The following is a 19,091-nucleotide window of genomic DNA, read 5'->3' as shown; positions in this document are numbered from 1 at the left end:
TCGTGAGCAGCTACGACACGTTGGCAATATTACGTGGGGACGCTCGGTCTCGCGCTGAGCCATTTTGCACAAGCGACGAAAGCGTGGCAGTCGTGTGTTTGCCCGTCATTCAAGTGGTCAAGCTTGTCTAGGGCAACGCCGACTCGCTTCTCAGGAGTGATGGTTTCACGCATGCTGGTGCACCGTCTTTCGAGCTCACTGCGCAAGCTCTCCACAGTGGTGCCCAGTGGTGCCAGACGGACTTGTGCACGTCGCTAGTTATGGGAATGCTTCCTTAACTAGTGCAACAAACTTTCACATTGGTGTTTCTTCATCTCTTATTCTTAAATTTATTTGAAGAAACGAGCAGTGCAACAAGTCTTCAATTTCTACATTGTGATACATCGTTTAATTTTCATTGCTTCTCTTTTAACTGCTAGTGCCACGCTTTCGCTAGCGTCTTCGAACGAAAACACTAAAAGGAGATCGTTGCTGCCGTGTGTATGCGCCGCAACACCTCTTTGTTAAAAGTCTTTCAACTTCGTAAAACACCGCTTACTTAAAAGACTTTTTGCGCGCCCGTGTGACACAGGTATAACATGGCCAACACGGATCAGACAATGGTACAAGTAGACAACCCCGCCAACAGGACGAACAACGTGGCCGGCGAAAGCACCATACGGATTGCGAACACTGAATATGTCCGGCAAGGCTTCATAGTTTGCCTAGCTGTTTGCGCCACTAGCCAACAATCTCTCAGCCACCATTATCTCCAAGAAGTACAGTGGAAAAATTTCAGCCCAGGCCTTTGTAAGGGTTTGCATACCAGGGGAGAATAATTTAATTTTTTTTATGGGAGTGAGGGGTAAAATTGTCATCTAGCTCGTTTTATCACAACACTGGCTTTTTTTCCTATTCATAGCAAATGTTTGTCTCACCGCCACGTAACACAGCTGGATGAAATCGGAGAAAATGCAAGAATGGCTGCCGAGAATCTGGGGCCCAAACGTCGATGACGTGTGACGCTTACTAGTGTTGGACCAGGCGCCCATCCATAAGACACAAGTCGCCACAAATGCCTTTGACGAGTACGACACCAACGTGCTTTACGGGCCTGCGGGGCGCATGAGCATCTTGCAGCCTGCTGATGTGTATTGGAATAAGCCATTGAAGTCCACCTTGTGACGTTTGTGGGAGCAGTATATGCGTGAGGAAGCACGAACACAGAAAAAAAAAACTTGAAGCCGTTGCGGCAACATGTGCTCAATTTCGTTGCCGAGGCGTGGGCCGCTGTAAATGAGAAAACAGTGGCACGATCCTTTAAGGAATTCGATATCAGTAACGCACTCAATGCCTCGGAGAACGGCAACCTGCATAGCGGACTGGACGATGTTGGAGCTGTGGTGCCAGAAGACCGCGGCGGCCTTCAAGCGGAATGCTGGAGGAGGCTTTCGATGGTTTCGAAAGCAATTAAAGGCTACAACAAATACTGTGACTAACTAAAGTTCACTTTAATAAGATTTCAATCCGTGTCCAGTGCGTTTTTCTTTTTTTCTGGCGCGAAAATTTTGCCACTATCTTGAGTTTTGGGGCCGTTCTGAAATAGCCCCCCCCCCCCCCCCATTTTTCCGGTTTCATTGGGGGGGGGGGGGGGGAGGGTGCTTTTTCAGAATTTTTCGGTAAATTACTTGCAGTCATATCAGTTTGCAATGTTGTCACAGTGCAAACAAAAAGTGGAGGTATTGAAAATTGAGATCAGTCTACATCAGAATAATTACCGTCAGTCCACCTTAGTTCCAAGATTGCATACATTTGTTCACCCCCTTTTAATATTATACAGCCAGGCTTCTCGTTTTATTGTGATGATAAGACATATGGGACACTCATTTCAAACAGAAATTCAGGACCACAAGTTTAGGGCTTAAAGCTGGCTTCCCTAAATTGCATTCTCTGCACATATGAAAAAAAAAACTCTTTGAGTGGAGTTCAGTTTGCATAGAAGGTAAAGACCGTAAGGGTCTACTTACCACACATACAAAGAACATTATTTAAACACCAGAGGGACTAGTTGAACAAAGTCTTAATGCCCCCTCAACCAGTCGGCAGCTCCACCGAGGACGGCACAAGAAGTTGAAGATTATCGACGATGGCCCGGGCCCTCCAGACAGCCAGTAGTTGTAGACCCAAGTCCAAGCTGTGTAATCTCCCCCGCTAGGAGTCTAAGGAGTCATTACCATACATCAGCGCCCACAATTGCAGGGCACTGCCACAATATGTGGGTTAGCGAGCAACTCTCGAGGCCACAATTAAGACACTCTTCATGAAAGTGTGGCTCTATCCTATGATACGTTCGCGGGCAGAGATATGTACCTTCTATGCAAACTGAAGTCCACTCAAAGAGCTTTTTTTCTTTATATGTGCAGAGAATGCAATTTAGGTAAGCCAGCTTATTTGCATGACTACACCAAATTTTCAGTCCTGCTGAAAAAAAAAAGACTGAGGCATTACACTGAAGCTTTACAAAGCACCAAAAACAGCTATATTACATGTGGTCGCTTGTCAACCAAATCTGCAAATTTGCTTTCACACCCAGATAACAAACTTCTGGTCATCTCTTGCGCCAGCATCATAGGGATTGGTACATCTCTCAACAAGAGAATACAGATGTTATTACACATACCTGTCATCTCGTTTATATTCCCGCTCATCATAGTCGCGGTGCACCGGAGACCTGTCCCTCTGCATCCCTGATTCGTGTCGACGATTGTGGTCCGAGTAGTCCCTAAAAAATTGCAATCATGCACTTCTGACAAGACATTCCTAGCATACAAACTAATTTGAGTAAATATTCAAAGGAGCTTTTTTTCTGTATGTGCAAAGCAGTGATGTGATTCATGTAAGCCATTTTGGCGTACCTTCTGGAGCCAGTAAAATCTCACTTAAGAGCAACATAAAAAATGGTTGGAGCAGTTGCCTGCCACACATTTTCAGCCACAAACATTTGTCTCTAACTGCCGTATTCATGAACATACCTTATCGCGGTAAGACTACTTACTCAAGGAAGAGAAAAGTATAAGAAAAAATAAGGATAGTTTCGAAAACCTGCCTTATCTTTTTATAAGCGCACCTTATGAAAGGAGTCATTAACTCGTCAAAGTATGAACGCTGGGAGAGAGGACAGGTACACTTTTGCTACAAATTCATTGCCTCGAGTAGCAATAAATTAGCCTTACTGCAATAAAGCAACAACAGTATGCACAGAAGTAGCCATATGTAAACAGCCGAAATGTTTGTTGAGGCACCGGCGATGAAACACACATTTTTTTGTATGGCCACATTTGATCAACCCCTATCAACGCAGCAGGTTTTCCAGGTTACTTTTGTTATTTCGACGTCTTGTACGCTTTTGCTATGTTTGATGGTGTGTCCGTGCTTACTTCATCGTTTGCAGCTTTTGTTAACTTTTTTCAAATTTTCACCACTAGATGTATTTAACTGCTTGAGCAGCTAGTTCTACAGTATCTTTTTATGGTGTTGCATTTATTCTGGAACGGTGGAGCACTGAAGTGAACTTCACCAATAAAGTGGCTATTTTCCGACGGATTTGGTCAACAAGTACTGAGGTATGCTTGAAAACATGAAGACGGATGCCGTGTGCCTTCAAAGAAAACAAAAAATGTGGAAGCAGCTTGCAAGAGAATTCAACAGCTGACACATTGTGCATCCATGTATGGCAGATCAAACAACTACAACAATGTTTGTGCCACTTCAGGAAGTTTTTACATAGTGGAAAACAGTGTTTTTGCAATCGCAGCAGGTGTCCCCTGGTCTGTATACTCGCGACACGGTCGTTCGCTCCCAAGTTGAATTGAAGTGTGCCAACTTCATAAAAAACCCACTCGATGAGCAGCTGAATTAGAGGCAAAGCAACTGCATGGAAGCTGGGGCTGTTGCACCACATGTCATAGAAAATAAGTTTACGCACGCACGTATGCATGCATGCCCGTATAAACCATACCATGCTCCATGACTTGGAGTACTCCTGAACATAAAAATAGGCCACTGCTCTTTGCTTTTCTGTATACATTCCCAAATCACCTCAGGCTACCAACACTTTCCAAGAATTAATCCGATATTTCTAAATATTGACGCAAGGTAGGCTGGCAACTATAGTAGCCAGCCCCTGAAGAGGACAACGAAGTAGTTCTGTGTGCGCGTGCTCTGGTGTTCGCGTTTCTGGCCCTTGGGTTACGAAAGTAAACGCCATATTTTGTACCAGAGTGCCTGTGTCTTTGTGACATTTTCTGGTGGAAGTGCTGGGTACGGTAGATGATACGGTCCCCTGAGAGCACCCCTGACGCAAGTCCATCGAGTATCTCAGCCGAGCTTACCCCTGTGCACGTACGTTCCAGCCGTCGTCTCCAGGGACTCGAGCCACAGCACGGTTTGCTGCCTGAACGTCAGAGGACTATGAATCAAACACCGCCTAACGTCACCGTGCCAGCACCAGCGCACCTGGTTATCAACCAGCCCAAGACGCCGAAGACATTTCACGGAGCTGCTTTTGAAGATGCCGACGACTGGCTCGAGCATTTCAACCGGGTCGCCGTCATCAACGATTGGACCCCAGAGCGTAAGCTACGCTATGTGTACTGCTTCCTGGAGGACTCCGCAAAAACGTGGTTTGAGAACCATGAAGCAGCGCTTACGTCATGGGATGAGTTCCAACGGCAGTTCCTCAAGGCATTTGCCCGAGAGGACAGGAAAGAGACAGCGGAGCGTGCTATAGAGGCAAGGGTTCAAGGCCCTAACGAAAGGGTGACGACCTACGTAGAGGACATGGATCGGCTTTTCAGGCGTGCGGAGCCCTCTATGTCCGAATCCAAGAAAGTTCGCCATCTAATGCGTGGTGTTAAAGAAGAGATTTTTGCCGGCCTGATTCGAAACCCGCCTGCGACACTTGCGGAGTTCCATGAGGAAGCCACTGCCATGGAGAGGGCCCTTCAACAGCGTGCCAGGCAGTATAACCGTGGTGTAAACCCAAGTGAGGCCATCTTCTTACACCGGTGGGGCGGTGCACAGCGCGAGTCAGTATTCACGTATTTACGTATCTCGGAGATTTTGTAATACTGCCGAGTTGCTCGAGGGACCTAATTCTTGGACTGGACTTTCTGCGTGATAATGGAGCCGTGATTGATTTGCAAAAGTCGCAAGTGACGTTTTCTACGGCACACGCTTTAGCGCGCAACCCTCACGGCAGTTACGTCAATGCTTTGAGAATTGTTGACGATGACGTCACGTTAGCGCCGAAGAGTAGCGTGTTCACCTTGGTAGTCTGTGACGTTTTTGACGAATTCAACGACTATGAAGGTATTGCAGAGGCAAATATCCCGCTGCTGCTCAAACGAAACATATGCATAGCCCGATGCCTTGTTCGGTTACAGAATAAACGCTCTCGAGTTATGCTAACCAACTTCAGCAATGAGTTTCAGCACGTTCCTAGAGGGACTACTGTCGCTTTCCTCAGTGAAATCGCCGACTTTTTCGATATTGGCACATTGGATACGACTTCATCGCATGCAAAAGCTTGTGCTCACCTGGGAAGCCGCATTCACGTTAATCCAGACTTGCCAGATTCACGAAAAGAGTGGCTGCTAAACCTTGTGAGGGATTTCTCGGACTGCTTCTCCACAGCATCGAAAGTTCGGCGTACCACCGTTACAAAACACCGCATTGTTTCTGAGGAGTCGGCGCGGCCTCTTCGCCAACATCCATACCGTGTGTCCCCGAAAGAAAGAGATTGATTGATATGTGGGGTTAAACGTCCCAAAACCACTCTATGATTATGAGAGACGCCGTAGTGGAGGGCTCCGGAAATTTAGACCACCTGGGGTTCTTTAACGTGCACCCAAATCTGAGCACACGGGCCTACAACATTTCCGCCTCCATCGGAAATGCAGCCGCCGCAGCCGGGATTCGAACCCGCGCCCTGCGGGTCAGCAGCCGAGTACCTTAGCCACTAGACCACCGCGGCGAGGCCCGAAAGAAAGAGAGGTGATTAAGCGTCAAGTTCAAGAAATGCTGAATGATGACGCCATCCAACCCTCGACAAGTCCGTGGGCGTCACCTGTTGTCTTAGTAAAGAAAAAAGACAACACACTACGCTTCTGCGTCGACTATCGACGGTTTAACAAAGTCACGAAACGTGACGTTTACCCCTTGCCACGGATTGATGACGCCTTAGACCGTCTATGCCACGCCCAGTTCTTTACATCACTAGATCTCAAGTCAGGGTACTGGCAAATTGAAGTTGACGAGGGCGACCGTGAGAAAACCGCGTTCGTGACGCCCGACGGGCTCTACGAATTTAAAGTGCTGCCTTTCGGTCTCTGTTCCGCTCCCGCCACGTTTCAACGCATGATGGATACTGTACTAGCTGGACTAAAGTGGCAGACGTGTCTTGTATACTTGGATGATGTCGTTGTGTTTTCAACCACATTTGACGAGCATCTTTCAAGGCTAAAAAGTGTCCTCACTGCAATAAGGAGAGCGAACCTTACTATCAAGCCCGAAAAGTGCTACTTCGGCTATCAGGAACTCAAGTTTCTCGGCCACGTGGTTAGCCCGGAGGGTGTTCGACCAGATCCGGAGAAGTTGGCTGCCATTGCCGATTTCCCTCGTCCTGGAAATAGAAAGGCTATTCAGCGATTCCTCGGACTCTGTGCGTACTACCGCCGTTTTGTCGAAGGATTTTCGAAAATTGCGGAACCTCTTACAAGACTGACACGGCCAGATGTACCTTTCGTATGGACGGAAGAACAACAACAAGCCTTCGTAGAGCTGCGCAATCGACTGCCGACAGCTCGAGTGCTGGCACATTTCGACGACACTGACGACACCGAGATCCACACAGACGCCAGCAACGTGGGAATCGAAGCCATTCTAGTTCAATGGCAGATTGGCGCAGAGCATGTGATCGCTTACGCGAACCGCAGTCTCACAAAAGCAGAGGCTAATTACTCTACCACCGAAAAAGAGTGCCTAGCAGTCGTTTGGGCCATTAGCAAGTTTCGACCCTACCTATACGGCCGGCCATTTCGAGCGGTCAGTGACCACCATTCGTTCTGTTGGCTTGCCAATCTATGGGATCCATCAGGCCGCCTCGCCCGCTGAAGCCTCCGCCTTCAAGAGTACGACATAACGGTAGTCTACCGATCAGGGCATAAGCATACAGATGCTGATTGCCTGTCTCATGCTCCTATTTCACCGACGTCATCTGACACTGAACAAGATTTACCGTTTCTTGGCATCGTCGATGTGGTGCGGATGACTGAGCTTCAACGTGAGGACACTGAGCTACTTCCTGTCATCCAGCATCTTCAAGGAGAAGACGTTATCGTCCCACGCCGACTCTCGCGTGGTTTGAATACGTATTGCCTGCGAAACAATGTTCTCTACAAGAGAAATCTTGAGAGCAGCCAGGAAACTTTCCTCCTCGCCGTTCCAATGGCACTGCGTGAGGAAGTTTTGCAGGCGTGCCACGACGATCCTTCGGCCGGTCACTTAGGCTTTGCTAGGACATTAGCGCGCATCCGACAGAAGTACTACTGGCCACAGCTGTATTCGTCCGTTCAGCGCTATGTCCGCACCTGCCGTGACTGTCAGAGGCGTAAAGTTCCACCCGCAAAGCCCGCCGGTTTTCTCCAACCTTTAGATCCACCTCGAGCACCATTTCAGCAAGTAGGAATGGATCTTCTTGGTCCCTTCCCTACGTCATCCTCACAAAATAAGTGGATAATTGTCGCGACCGACTATCTGACTCGCTATGCAGAAACCAAAGCTGTGCCTAAGGGAACTGCAGTTGAAGTTGCCAGATTCTTTGTTCCTGACATTGTTTTGCACCATGGTGCACCTGCTGTTCTCATACCCGATCGCGGAGCAGCATTTACGGCTGAGTTATTGCAACAAGTCACCAAGCTGACGCACACCAACCACCGGAAAACAACAGATTATCATCCCCAAACGAACGGCTTGACGGAGAGGTTAAACAAAACATTGGCCGACATGCTATCTATGTATGTTAATGTAGAGCACACAACGTGGGATGAAATTTTGCCGTACGTCACGTTTGCTTATAACACCGTTGTGCAAGAGACCACAGACCTAACACCATTCGAGCTTGTTTATGGCCGTCGCGTCACAACACCGTTAGACGCTATGCTCCCCGTAGACCAGGACAAGAGCGGAAATGACAGCGTTGACGACTTCGTTGAGAAAGTCGAGGGAGCCCGCCATCTTGCACGGAACCGCATTCGCGCGCAGCAAGATATCGACGCTCGTTGTTACAACCAAGGCCGAAGGAGTGTCCACTATCAACCAGGTGACTATGTATGGGTGTGGACACCAGTTCGACATCGTGGGCTTTCGGAGAAACTATTGCGGCGCTACTTTGGCCCTTACGAAGTTGTGCGCTGCCTCAGTGACGTGAATTACGAGGTAGTTCCCCAAAGCTCCGACACCAGTTTAAACCGAAGACGTCCACGTCCAGAAGTAGTCCATGTAGTACGGATGAAACCGTACCACGCCCGCGAGTTATGAACACTTCGAACTTTTTCCTTATTATCCACAACAGCGTGGGCTTTTTTTTTTTCATTGACGTGATCATTTTTTTTCTTTTATGGCCACCTCTAGCATCTCAGTCAATCGACCGGGACGGTCGCTCTTGAAAGGGGGGAATTGACGCAAGGTAGGCTGGCAACTATAGTAGCCAGCCTCTGAAGAGGACAATGAAGTAGTTCTGTGTGCGCGTGCTCTGGTGTTCGCGTTTCTGGCCCTTGGGTTACGAAAGTAAACGCCCTATTTTGAACCTGCGTGCCTGTGTCTTTGTGACAATATTAACTTGATATTTGTAAATGACTATGGCTTTCCCAGATGATTTTAGTTACAATACGGAAGCACTGTCTGCTTTCCCAGGTGGTTTAGTCACAATATGGAAGCACAGTCTATCTAAATTTCTCATGCATTCCATTACCTATAAAAAAAAGAGTAATTACGTTATAGCTTTTAGTGCAACTTAGTCCTTCATTGTGTGGGGAAATGTCGTGCCTTGCTTCAAACACAGAATAATTAGGGCCCTGGTTAATGACTGGTTAATAAACAGGATTAAGTAACTGGTCTTCACCCCGTTATTCAATGTATGCTCAAGAAGATTTGCAGTGACGGGGGAGTACGTATTCGCATTTGACATGTACAGCTGCCGAGATCAAAAAGCCCAGCTGAGATTTACCAGAGTACTGGGACACCATGACTTCACAGTGAAGCAGTCATCGTACAACATGTGGTATTGTTAGTAAAATCTGCCGATTGCATCGCCTTAAAACTTAAGCACCCTGCATGATATACTTAAAAGTAACCTAGAACAAATACTAGCACCATTTGCGTTGAATAAAATACTACGCCCCCCTCTCCCCCGGCATGGTCATCTAAAATAAATCGCAAAGCAGTGAAGATGCTGCAAAGTTTTTTCAAAGAAACAGATTTGTGACAACTACCGAGCGGACTAGATTAAGAGTGAGCGCGGCGACAACCTGTTTGTTCTGCCCATATGAGAACTTTTTTACTCCCTTATGTAGGAATGTATATTGTTGCGACTGGGGTTTGTGGCACCGGAGATCGGGGAGCAAGATGTCGAGACAGGAGGAGGTTGAACTTCGTAGAAAAGGTTTATTTACATTATTTACGTGGCACGGGCTCTCTGGCCCGAAGCTCTACATTGAAGAAGGCTATCTATTGAACAAGCTCCGTGAACCACCTAAGCAGCCCACGAGTGCTGATAAAATAGTATTATCTCCCCAGATCCCTAGATCGGGGAATAGGTTCATACGGCACTGTCCAATAACATGTCCCACAGCACACACGAGTGTCATTATGCGGCCACCGCCCCCAGCAAACACAGATACACAAACCAAACGTCTATGGCCCCGGCGATACCGCTTCCTCCAGCGAATCTTGCTTCCAGCGAGCAGGGTGAAACTTGTTTGTCATCTCGCCGCTCGCGCCGACCACCCAAGCTTTGTCGAACGGCGATCGCGGTCTAGGTGCCTCCGAAGAGCCATACCTGGACATCTGGTACTGATTTGAGCGTCGGCGGCTCATCAGTCAGAGACGCAGAGCATGGTGGTCCGACGTCCGTAATCGGTGGAAGCTCGGCACTGTGGCTTTTACTGTGGCACGAAGAAGCCAGAGGTCTCATCTTTGCGCGGACCCGAAGGACAGCAGAGCTCCGTAGAATAATCTCAGCCACGCAGCGCCCAGCACATGGAAACAGCAGCGCATCTTGGCGCTGCTCCTTATCTCCACAAAATGAGGCGGCTCCTTTTCTTCTGTTCTGGCGGCCGCGGCAAAAGGGTGGCCCGCCAACCCAACAATATGTATTATTTTAATTCTTTATTTTTAACAATCAAATGGAAAGGGGTAGCCATCACCAAGTAACGGTGACAACTCCTTCGTTTCTTTTCTATTTCAATAAAAAAAACTACAAATTAAAAAATCGCATAAAAGAAAGCTCAGTCTGACAGCAAGTGCAAAGCAATTAATGCAATAACTCAGTCTGACAGCAAGTGCAAAGCAATTAATGCAATAGCAAGACATGGAATGTCACGCGAAGAGCGACAAGGAGCTCCACACTTGCAGCGCAGCACTTAAGCAAAAAGGACGCTTGAAAAGAATGCACAGCTATACACAGGACAAGGAACTAACAACTTTCACCGTTTTTACTTCTTCACGTTTGAGTAATGCACTACCAATGTCATCAATGCAGAACCTGACGCTCTTAGACATTCTTTTTTTCTAACTGTGGCGTGTTGAGTGACCCCTCTGTATCTCCTGCCATGTGTGGTGGCCTCTGATGCAAGGTGGGCTTAAGAGTTACTATATATAGGTCTAAATGGGCCTAGAGGGGGCCAGGCAGTCCCTCCCCCTTGCGCTCGTTCCACATCACGAGTGGGTAGAGAAATGGCCCACTTATTCGTCATGTAGTATTAGGGCTGTTTTCAACTTGAAAAAAAATTATATATTGGCCAAAAATTGTGTTAGAAAGTGCACTTGAACGAAAAATGAATCAATTTTTTGCTTAGACAAACTACATAAGATGCACCTGCAACTATTTCTTCAAGTTTGATGGGCATTATTACGTCACGAAACAGCACTTTATTACAGCATAACCGAAGTGTTTATCCTCCTCTACGCCACCTTATCTACCCCTTATACATGCAGACATTGCTGACAGAATAGCAGAGCTGACAGTGGCTCGTAATGACACTCCCGGCCTCTCTACGATTTTAATCTCTCCCTCTGTTGATCCAGCTCGGCGAGCCAGAAGCTTGAAATTATTATTTTTTTTTAGACAATACACCTTACTACATAAATGACACAAATAACCATAAAACTCTACTGCCTCTTTAGTCATTATTTCATGGATCCATTAGAAATGAACGACCATCGACGCTGTCAAGGAGAATATAAGGTTCTGATATTTAAAGAGTATGCTAGAATTTAGAATCGACATTTAGTCAAATAAGACACCATCATTAGATGCCATGCCCGTCCCTCACATTATAGGAAACAATCGACAAGCACCTGCCAACCTTAAATAACCTAATAATACAGGTTGCAATACAGATACACCCACCACAAGCGCTCCCTCACAAGCGAAAATTTGCCCCGCCGCAGTGGTCTAGTGGCTAAGGTACTCGGCTGCTTTCCCGCAAGTCACCGGATCAAGTCCCGGCTCCGGCGGCTGCAATTCTGATGAAGGCGGAAATCTTGTAGGCCTATGTGCTCAGATTTGGGTACATGTTGAAGAACCCCAAGTGGTCGAAATTTCCGGAGCCCTCCATTACGGTGTCTCTCATATTCATATCATGGTTTTGGGATGTTAAACCACACAAATCCATCTACAAGCAAAAATTTATTACATGAGTGTGTAAAAAAAGAAACATACAAAATGGGGTGGGGGGCACGTGGCACATGTCATAAAGATGCAAAAAATAAGGAAAAAAAAAACCAAAGGCAACAGACCAAGGGGCGCATTTACAATGAATTAAAAAAGTTGGATTTCTTGTCCTGTACCGATACTTGCAGAAAGTATGACATTCTTCATGGTGTGATATGCTCCTGATATTTTACAAGGCACCATTTGCAAGGCTGACAATGCAATAAGAGATAAACTCCAATTAAACAGTTTCGATGCTTTCGCAGACTGGTATTATTACATCGACCACGCCGGTGTACATGTAAACGCAATAAGGAAAAATTCAGTCAACAACTCTTGCACAACAATTACCAAACGATTGGCACGCCTCTGACCACTTATCTTTGTCCATTGCAGATACTGTGACCTCTTCTGCCCTACCGAACAAATGCGACTATGCTTATTTGGTGCGGCAACACAATGCTTAGCCAACATCGCTTCACTACATTTTTCAGGCCATACAATTTTCGATGCATATATAAAATATTTGCAATATTCCCAGTTTCTTCGGTATGCACAGGTGGAGGACACCTATATTTATGTTTCTTCGCAATGCAAATAAGCTTGTCAGAAACCAATGCAATGATGAACAGGATACCTTCTCGGGGCTGCCTCCTTGAGGCAATCAATTCAGATCTAGAAACTACTGCTCCGCCTATGTTCCCATCTTTTACCCAGTTCCGAGCATAATAATGATAACTAAATTGCTTGCTTAGTAATATTCAAATATTTTGACATGAAATTGAACACCCCTTTCGCTGAACACTGTGGGGGTTGATCGATTGATATGAGAGGTTTAACGCCCCGAAACCACCATATGACTATGAGAGACGCCGTAGTGGAGAGCTCCGAAAATTTCGACCATCTGGGGTTCTTAAACGTGCACCCAAATCTGAGCACATGGCCCTACAGTATTTCCGCCTCCATCGGAAATGCAGCCGCACAGCCGGGATACGACACTGTGGGGGTGCTGACACCAACTGTAAAGTTGTTTGTGCCATGTGGCGCACGTGTCTCACCACACATAGGCTGCATTTAGGGGGTCAATTATTGGAGCGGTAGGTGGCATTGAGCTCACGAACGTTTATCACCACTACCAATATCATAATGGTTATTAGAATGGTAGTGTTGGTGGTGAAGCCTGAACACAAGCCAGGATGGCGCCAGACAACAGCGAAGCGGGACTCTTTGGTGTGTGGCGGTCGGCGCGAACGGTTGTTTGTAGCGGTGGGTCTGCGGAGGACGGCACCTCGAGCTGTCTCTCATAGGCCCTCGTCGTGAGTCGGCTGTTGGCGAAGCCGCTTAGTGTGCGTTTTTGCGTTTGTTATGTTTTTGAGTGTTCTGTAATGTATTGTGTAAGGTTGTTTAGCGTGTTGATCACAATTGATGTTATGATAATACGGCTAACAATATTGTCGTTCTAAAGCAGTCAAATAAATGTGTGTTGTTTATGTTCGGTTCAAAACCGTCTACTGTGTCCTTTTACTCCAAGAGTGTAGCACTCTCTCCACTTCGAGACCCCACACTGGCGCCCAACGTGGGGCTCTTGGAGCATCAGACGACAGTTTTCGCGGTTCAGTGCAAGCTTTTGTTTGAGCCGGGGTATAGTAGGCTTAGGGGGACTTCCATTGCTAGCGTCGGTGGCATGCTTTGTTGAGAGCGAGAAGATCGGTTGAGACGAGTTTGAACTGGTCAGCCCGTTGAGTTGTTTTTTTTTTTTTTTTTTTTTGCTCGCAAGTGCTTTTTTTTGTAGTTGGTTTTAGAGAATGTTATTCATTTGTGACGAAAGCCATGCAGTCTGCATCCTGGGGTGAGCAAAGCTTAGAACACGTGGATTGTAGGCCAAGCCAGAAGCAAGCGAGCACGGAAGCCTCGATGGTGGTCAGATTTTCTGTAAAAAGCTTTTTCTGTCTCTTCGGGCTGAGCAAGCCGGGCGTCATTGCTGTCTTGTCTTGCGGCTCGACGCCGGGCGCCGATTACTCGGTAAGCTGCTGTGTACAGGAAACGAGTAGGGTCACCTTACAGAGTGGATGTCTCCTTGCAGCTGCCTCTTCTGCGCCTACACTGCGTGCTGGGTGGATGCCGGTTGTTGTCGGGCGACTCATTAGGCCTAAGTCTCTGGGCAGCCGCTTGTCGTACATAGCACAACTAGGTGGATCGTGGCGCTGAGGTGTTGCACTCTGCTTCCCTCACTTTTTTTTTTTATCTTGCGATGCACGAGTTAGGGAAAGTGATTTGTTTTATTTTAGTCGGGCGTTTCGACCGCTGCCGATGTATAAGATAGCAGTATTGACCATTGTATCATGTGGGCAAGGAGTCCGAAGCTCCCTTCTTTTGGCCTACTGCATTGTTCTTTGAGTGTTTTGAATGTACTCAGCGGGAGTGATGTAACCTGCGGCTGGCTACCTTCTGCGCATCGTCAGCACCACTAGCCAGGAATGCGATTGAGACATCAGGTGATGGACATGCCTGAGACCTGCGCAACGGCCTACAGTCCATCGCCCTCATGAGTGTCGGTGCGAGCAATGGTTCCTCGTGTGGACAACAACGTCCCGTTGCAGGACCGGTACTGAGATGAAGTCGTCAAACCGCACAGTGCAGCAGTGTCGACCGGTGGCGGTGTCGTGGTGCACCGACAATATTTAGCAACCCGTGTTGTCATCTTTTGTTAGAGCTTGTGTAGCCAATTTCTTTCATGATTTTTTTTTTTGGAAGGGGGGGGGGGGTATGGTTTGAATTAACGTTCGGGGAATGTGGGAGTGCTAACACCCACTGTAAAGTTGTTTGCACTGCGTGGCACACGTGTCTCGCACATAGCCCGGATTTAGGGGGTCACAACTATTGAGCGGTAGGTGGCATTGTGCTCGCGAGCATTTATCACCACCACCACTATCATCATCATGGTTGTTAGAACGGTAGCCCCGGCGGTGATGCCTGGCGGCAAGCCTCGGTGGCAGAACACGAGAGAGAAACAGGTTTCTTTGGCAAGTGGCAGTCGGCGTGAACGGTTATCTCTAGCGGTGGGTCTGCGGTGGACGGCACCGCGGAATGTCTGCCGTAGGCCCTCGTGGTGAGTCAGGCGTTGGTGAAGCCGCCTTGTGTGTGTTTTTGTGTTTGTTATGTTTTTGAGTGTTGTGCAATATTGTGCAAGGCTGTTTTAACGTGTTGATCACAACTGATGTACAGTCGAATCTCATTAATTCGAACTTTTGGTTTATTCGAACTCACGATAAGGTCCCGTCAAAGCTACGTGTATTCCAATGGGCGAAAACGCCCGGTAGTTGGAATGCGCAAGAACTTGCAACGGTTAATTCGAACATACCGCACTGCGAAAATGCTCTCAGCATCCCGCCCAATCCCACGGCAGCACCTACGACACCTCAACGCTCCGCGCGAAGGAAAGGAAAAGGAAAGAAAAGGCTGCGGTGGAATGTTTGCTCTCTCTCAAATGCCGATCTGCCACGCCTCTGTGTCACCCTTCTCCCTTTTGCGTCTCCGCCACGTAAAGATCCTTCTCCTTCCAACGCCGTGTGCAGAGAGAGGAAAAAAAAAAAAAGAAAGAAAGCTGTCACGGGGTTGGTTGTATCCAGCGGCCGTGGTTGTGTGGTTGAAGGAAAAGGAAAAGGCACTAGAGAGTTTTAGTGCTAGGTACCCAAGCGGCTTGCGTACCCAGGACGTTGGGGTGGCGGTATTGCGCATGCGCGAAACCCCAAACAAATGCGTCACAAGAACGCTCGGGCCATGGGGCCATGCGTCTGCGCGGCCGTAAACAACGCTGCTACCACTGGCCTCCTAGCAGAAATAAGCTGCCCTGGCGCACATGCTCGCGCATCATGTTACCCGTGATGTCACTCACCTTCACTGCGACACACTTCACACTCACCTTCACTGGCGGTGGATCAATAATGATTAAATTGTTTCAGCCAGATTACCAAAGCTAGAATGGCCTAGAACATAGAAGCCAAAAACGTGCAAGCTCACGACCAGCTGAATAGGTGGCACCATCTAGCGGGGCCATGGTGAACCAGGCAATCGCAAAACTGTTATTGCAGAAACATTGTGCATGGTACTTCTCGTGCAAAAACCGCGCATCGGCGTTATTACAACTGAATTACTTTTTTAATGATTTTCACCTCGAAAACATTACGCGTAAGCCAACGTGTTCATGACTGCGGTTGGACGAAGTGTCACAAGATGTCGACACCATCGTTACAGTAACCTTGTTTTTTTTTTTTTTCACCTTTTCGCCAGGATACTGTACACGATAAAAACAAAAGTCTCATGATTTTGCTGCAACGGCGATTCAAAAATATGTAAAATAATGCAGTTAGCATCACCATTTATTGTTTGCGAGAACGTAAAGATATACACGTCTACGTACGTACGTAAACGTTTACATATGAGGAGCTCAAAACGTTGGAAGACATGCGTTTCGGTAAGACGGTAAATGCAAACCGGTATCCGGTAACACGTTGCAGTAAAGAAGTATACGTACAAGCTAAAAGTTACACAGAGTTACACGTCCCACCGTTGCTCTGTTGTCGCGCTTGTCGGACTACGACCGGCCGCTTGAATTGCTTGGGATTGACGGTGCCGGCTTCAGTCGCAACTGCGGCACATACGGAAAAAAAAAGCTTTTTTTGTTTCGGGTTGATAACTGTCAATTTATTTAAAAACGATTTATTGAAAGTAGTTTACTTCATGCCATTATGTATGTTAAATTTAACATTTTAAATCATGGAAATACTTAAACAATACTTCAGCGACAAGACGATATGGCGCTGCTAGCTTATGTGACCTTAGTGCGGCTCGCATTTGCGTGCGCAGTGCTATAAGGCATTCCAATTGGGTATGGGTTGGGTACGCAACGCCGCGTGCCCCCAAGCCCGCAACGCCCCAAGAGCTTGCGTACCCAGCACTAAAACTCTGTATTCTCTTCTGGAGCCCTTGCGCCTTCGGGAGCACGGCTCTGCGCCTTTGGGGGATGGGGGTCTCTCACGCGCCGGTGCCATGCTTCCTTTTCCTGTCCCTGCCACGTAACCCTTCTATCAACACGCGCGAAGAGAGCAAAAAAAAAAAAGCTGCCATGGAGGGTTGGTTTTCTCTGCTGATCTGCTTCTCTCCGCGTGGAGACGCTCCTCCTTTCTCGTCACGTGCTGGCCATGATGCGGCTCCGCTAGCCAGTCGTTGTCGCCTTTAGAGAGTGTCGGCACTGGAAATTTCCGCGCGCAACTTCTCTTGCCAGGAGAATGCTGAAGCCGAAGTAGAAATGTGCAAGCTGCGTGCGAAATCGATTGACTCGCTGCAAGGCAAACTTGTGCAGACACGCATCACCGATTACTTCAATTAATGACGGATGTCCGGTGATTTGTGAATAAATGTGAGTATTCTGAAACATCCCCCTCGAGTGCTAGCTTAATACACATGCGCCACTGAATGGAGAGCCTTCTGTTTATTTAGCTTTCAATTATTCAAGCTTTTTTTATTTCGAACAAATTTTCGGGCCCCTTCGAGTTCGAATTATCGAGATTCGACTATATAATGATTCGGCTGATGATATCATCGATCTTAAAGTAGTTAAATAAATGTGTGTTGTTCGGTTTGTTCCGACCGTGTCTACTCTGTCTGTTCACTCCAAGAGCGTGGCGGTCTCAGTTTCAAGACCAGAACACAGACCAAAGTACCATCTGCCAGCAAACATGATCCACGTTGAGCTTGTACCAAGAAACTGCAAATTATCAGGGCAAGGCACCTTGCAAGTGAATTCTAGACCCTTCCCTCCTTCTGTAAATGGGTTTGAATCGGGTAAACTTTCTGTGTACAGAGCATGACTTGTCAATTAATATCAAATTATCATCTGCATACGTAACGGAATACTGTAACGGTTCTCTGCAGTTCGGTGTTAACTGCTCGATTCCAAGCCGCTAAATTAAATTCGAAGGAAAGAAGTGTACCACATCTAAAAGCTCGCTTTTTTTTTTTGTTAGGCACAATATTATTGAGAATAAATATTAATTCGGAGTTCTTCTCGCATTGCTTGTTGACAACATGAAAATTTAGAGCGATATGAAAAAGGCTAACACTTAGAAAAAGATATATACAAACCATTCAACATCCCCTAAATAATGCAGAGTGAATATGAGCACTGCTATTCCAATAATATAGTATTTAGAACCACCCCACTCAGCAAATAATAACCTCCACATAAGAATTTGCCATACCCAGTGATGCCACTGAGGTCTTCCAATTTGGAGCAACTTTTAGAAGTGTGGCAGCTTTGGCTAGTTGGTATGGCATGACGATAGTTATAGCGCGACAACAAAACGACGACACAGAGACAAGAAGGACACGAAGGACACGAGTGCAAGAAGGACACGAAGGACACGAGCGCTCGTGTCCTTCGTGTCCTTCTTGTCTCTGTGTCGTCGTTTTGTTCTCGCACTATACCTATCGTCAACTTTTAGAGCAGCAAAATTTTCTATCTTGGAGCACTTCGGAGCAGCAAAATTTTCCATTTGGGAGCAATATAGAGCAGCAAAATTTTCCATTTTGGAGCAATCTGGAGACTCTAACTTCAAATCCTGGAGGAGAAGCAAGTTGCATTTACATTCAAGAATTTGAAAAATTATTGTGAGGCTCTAGTGAAGAGCTAGAAATATTTAGATTCATTGCGAATTTCATGGCGCCAATCATTTTAGACGCACTCCCTATTCCAGTTGATGATGCAAGAATGATGGCGTCATGCTGTTAAGCATTCTGGAAAAACTTGTTCAGTGATTATTTCCGTCGCAAATAAACGGCATACTGGTTGAATAAAATTGTACTTCATGAAATAACAATATAAATACACTTATGTGGCTATCAGCAGATATGGTAGACAAACTTATGATAGACAAACGCTGTGACATACAACGCTAGAGACTCACATAGTCCCAAGCGCATTTCCGTACAATGACTTCAAGAATAAAAAAGGTTCTTTTTCTTCACAATTGATTAGACTGCTGGGCGTATTATGACGTCATTCAGCTAGTCTCAGAAAGCCAACCTCCTCTAGCACTCATCTCTGTGCTGAAACTACACA

At 46.8% G+C, this 19,091-nt stretch overlaps 1 protein-coding gene across 9 annotated transcripts in view; it reads right to left on the bottom strand.

Moving 5' to 3' along the window:
- Positions 1–19,091, bottom strand: part of LOC119177277 (nuclear receptor coactivator 5) — a 284,872-nt gene that overhangs the window by 202,635 nt on the left and 63,146 nt on the right. For 8 of the 9 annotated variants that reach the window (XR_012889295.1, XR_012889294.1, XM_075884802.1 and 5 more), the window contains one exon: positions 2,660–2,761. Coding sequence is in view for 7 of the 9 variants with exons in the window: in XM_075884802.1 (XP_075740917.1) it covers positions 2,660–2,761 (102 nt within the window). In the remaining 2 variants the exon portion in view is untranslated. Of the gene's footprint in view, positions 1–2,659; positions 2,762–11,668; positions 11,688–19,091 lie in introns of those variants that run through there. The other variant, XM_075884806.1, reaches the window with a different exon arrangement.

This window comes from Rhipicephalus microplus, unplaced genomic scaffold (assembly GCF_043290135.1).
Source record: "Rhipicephalus microplus isolate Deutch F79 unplaced genomic scaffold, USDA_Rmic scaffold_48, whole genome shotgun sequence".
In the NCBI taxonomy this organism is placed as follows: Eukaryota; Metazoa; Arthropoda; class Arachnida; order Ixodida; family Ixodidae; genus Rhipicephalus; species Rhipicephalus microplus.
This window is presented reverse-complemented; position numbering and strand designations above follow the sequence as displayed.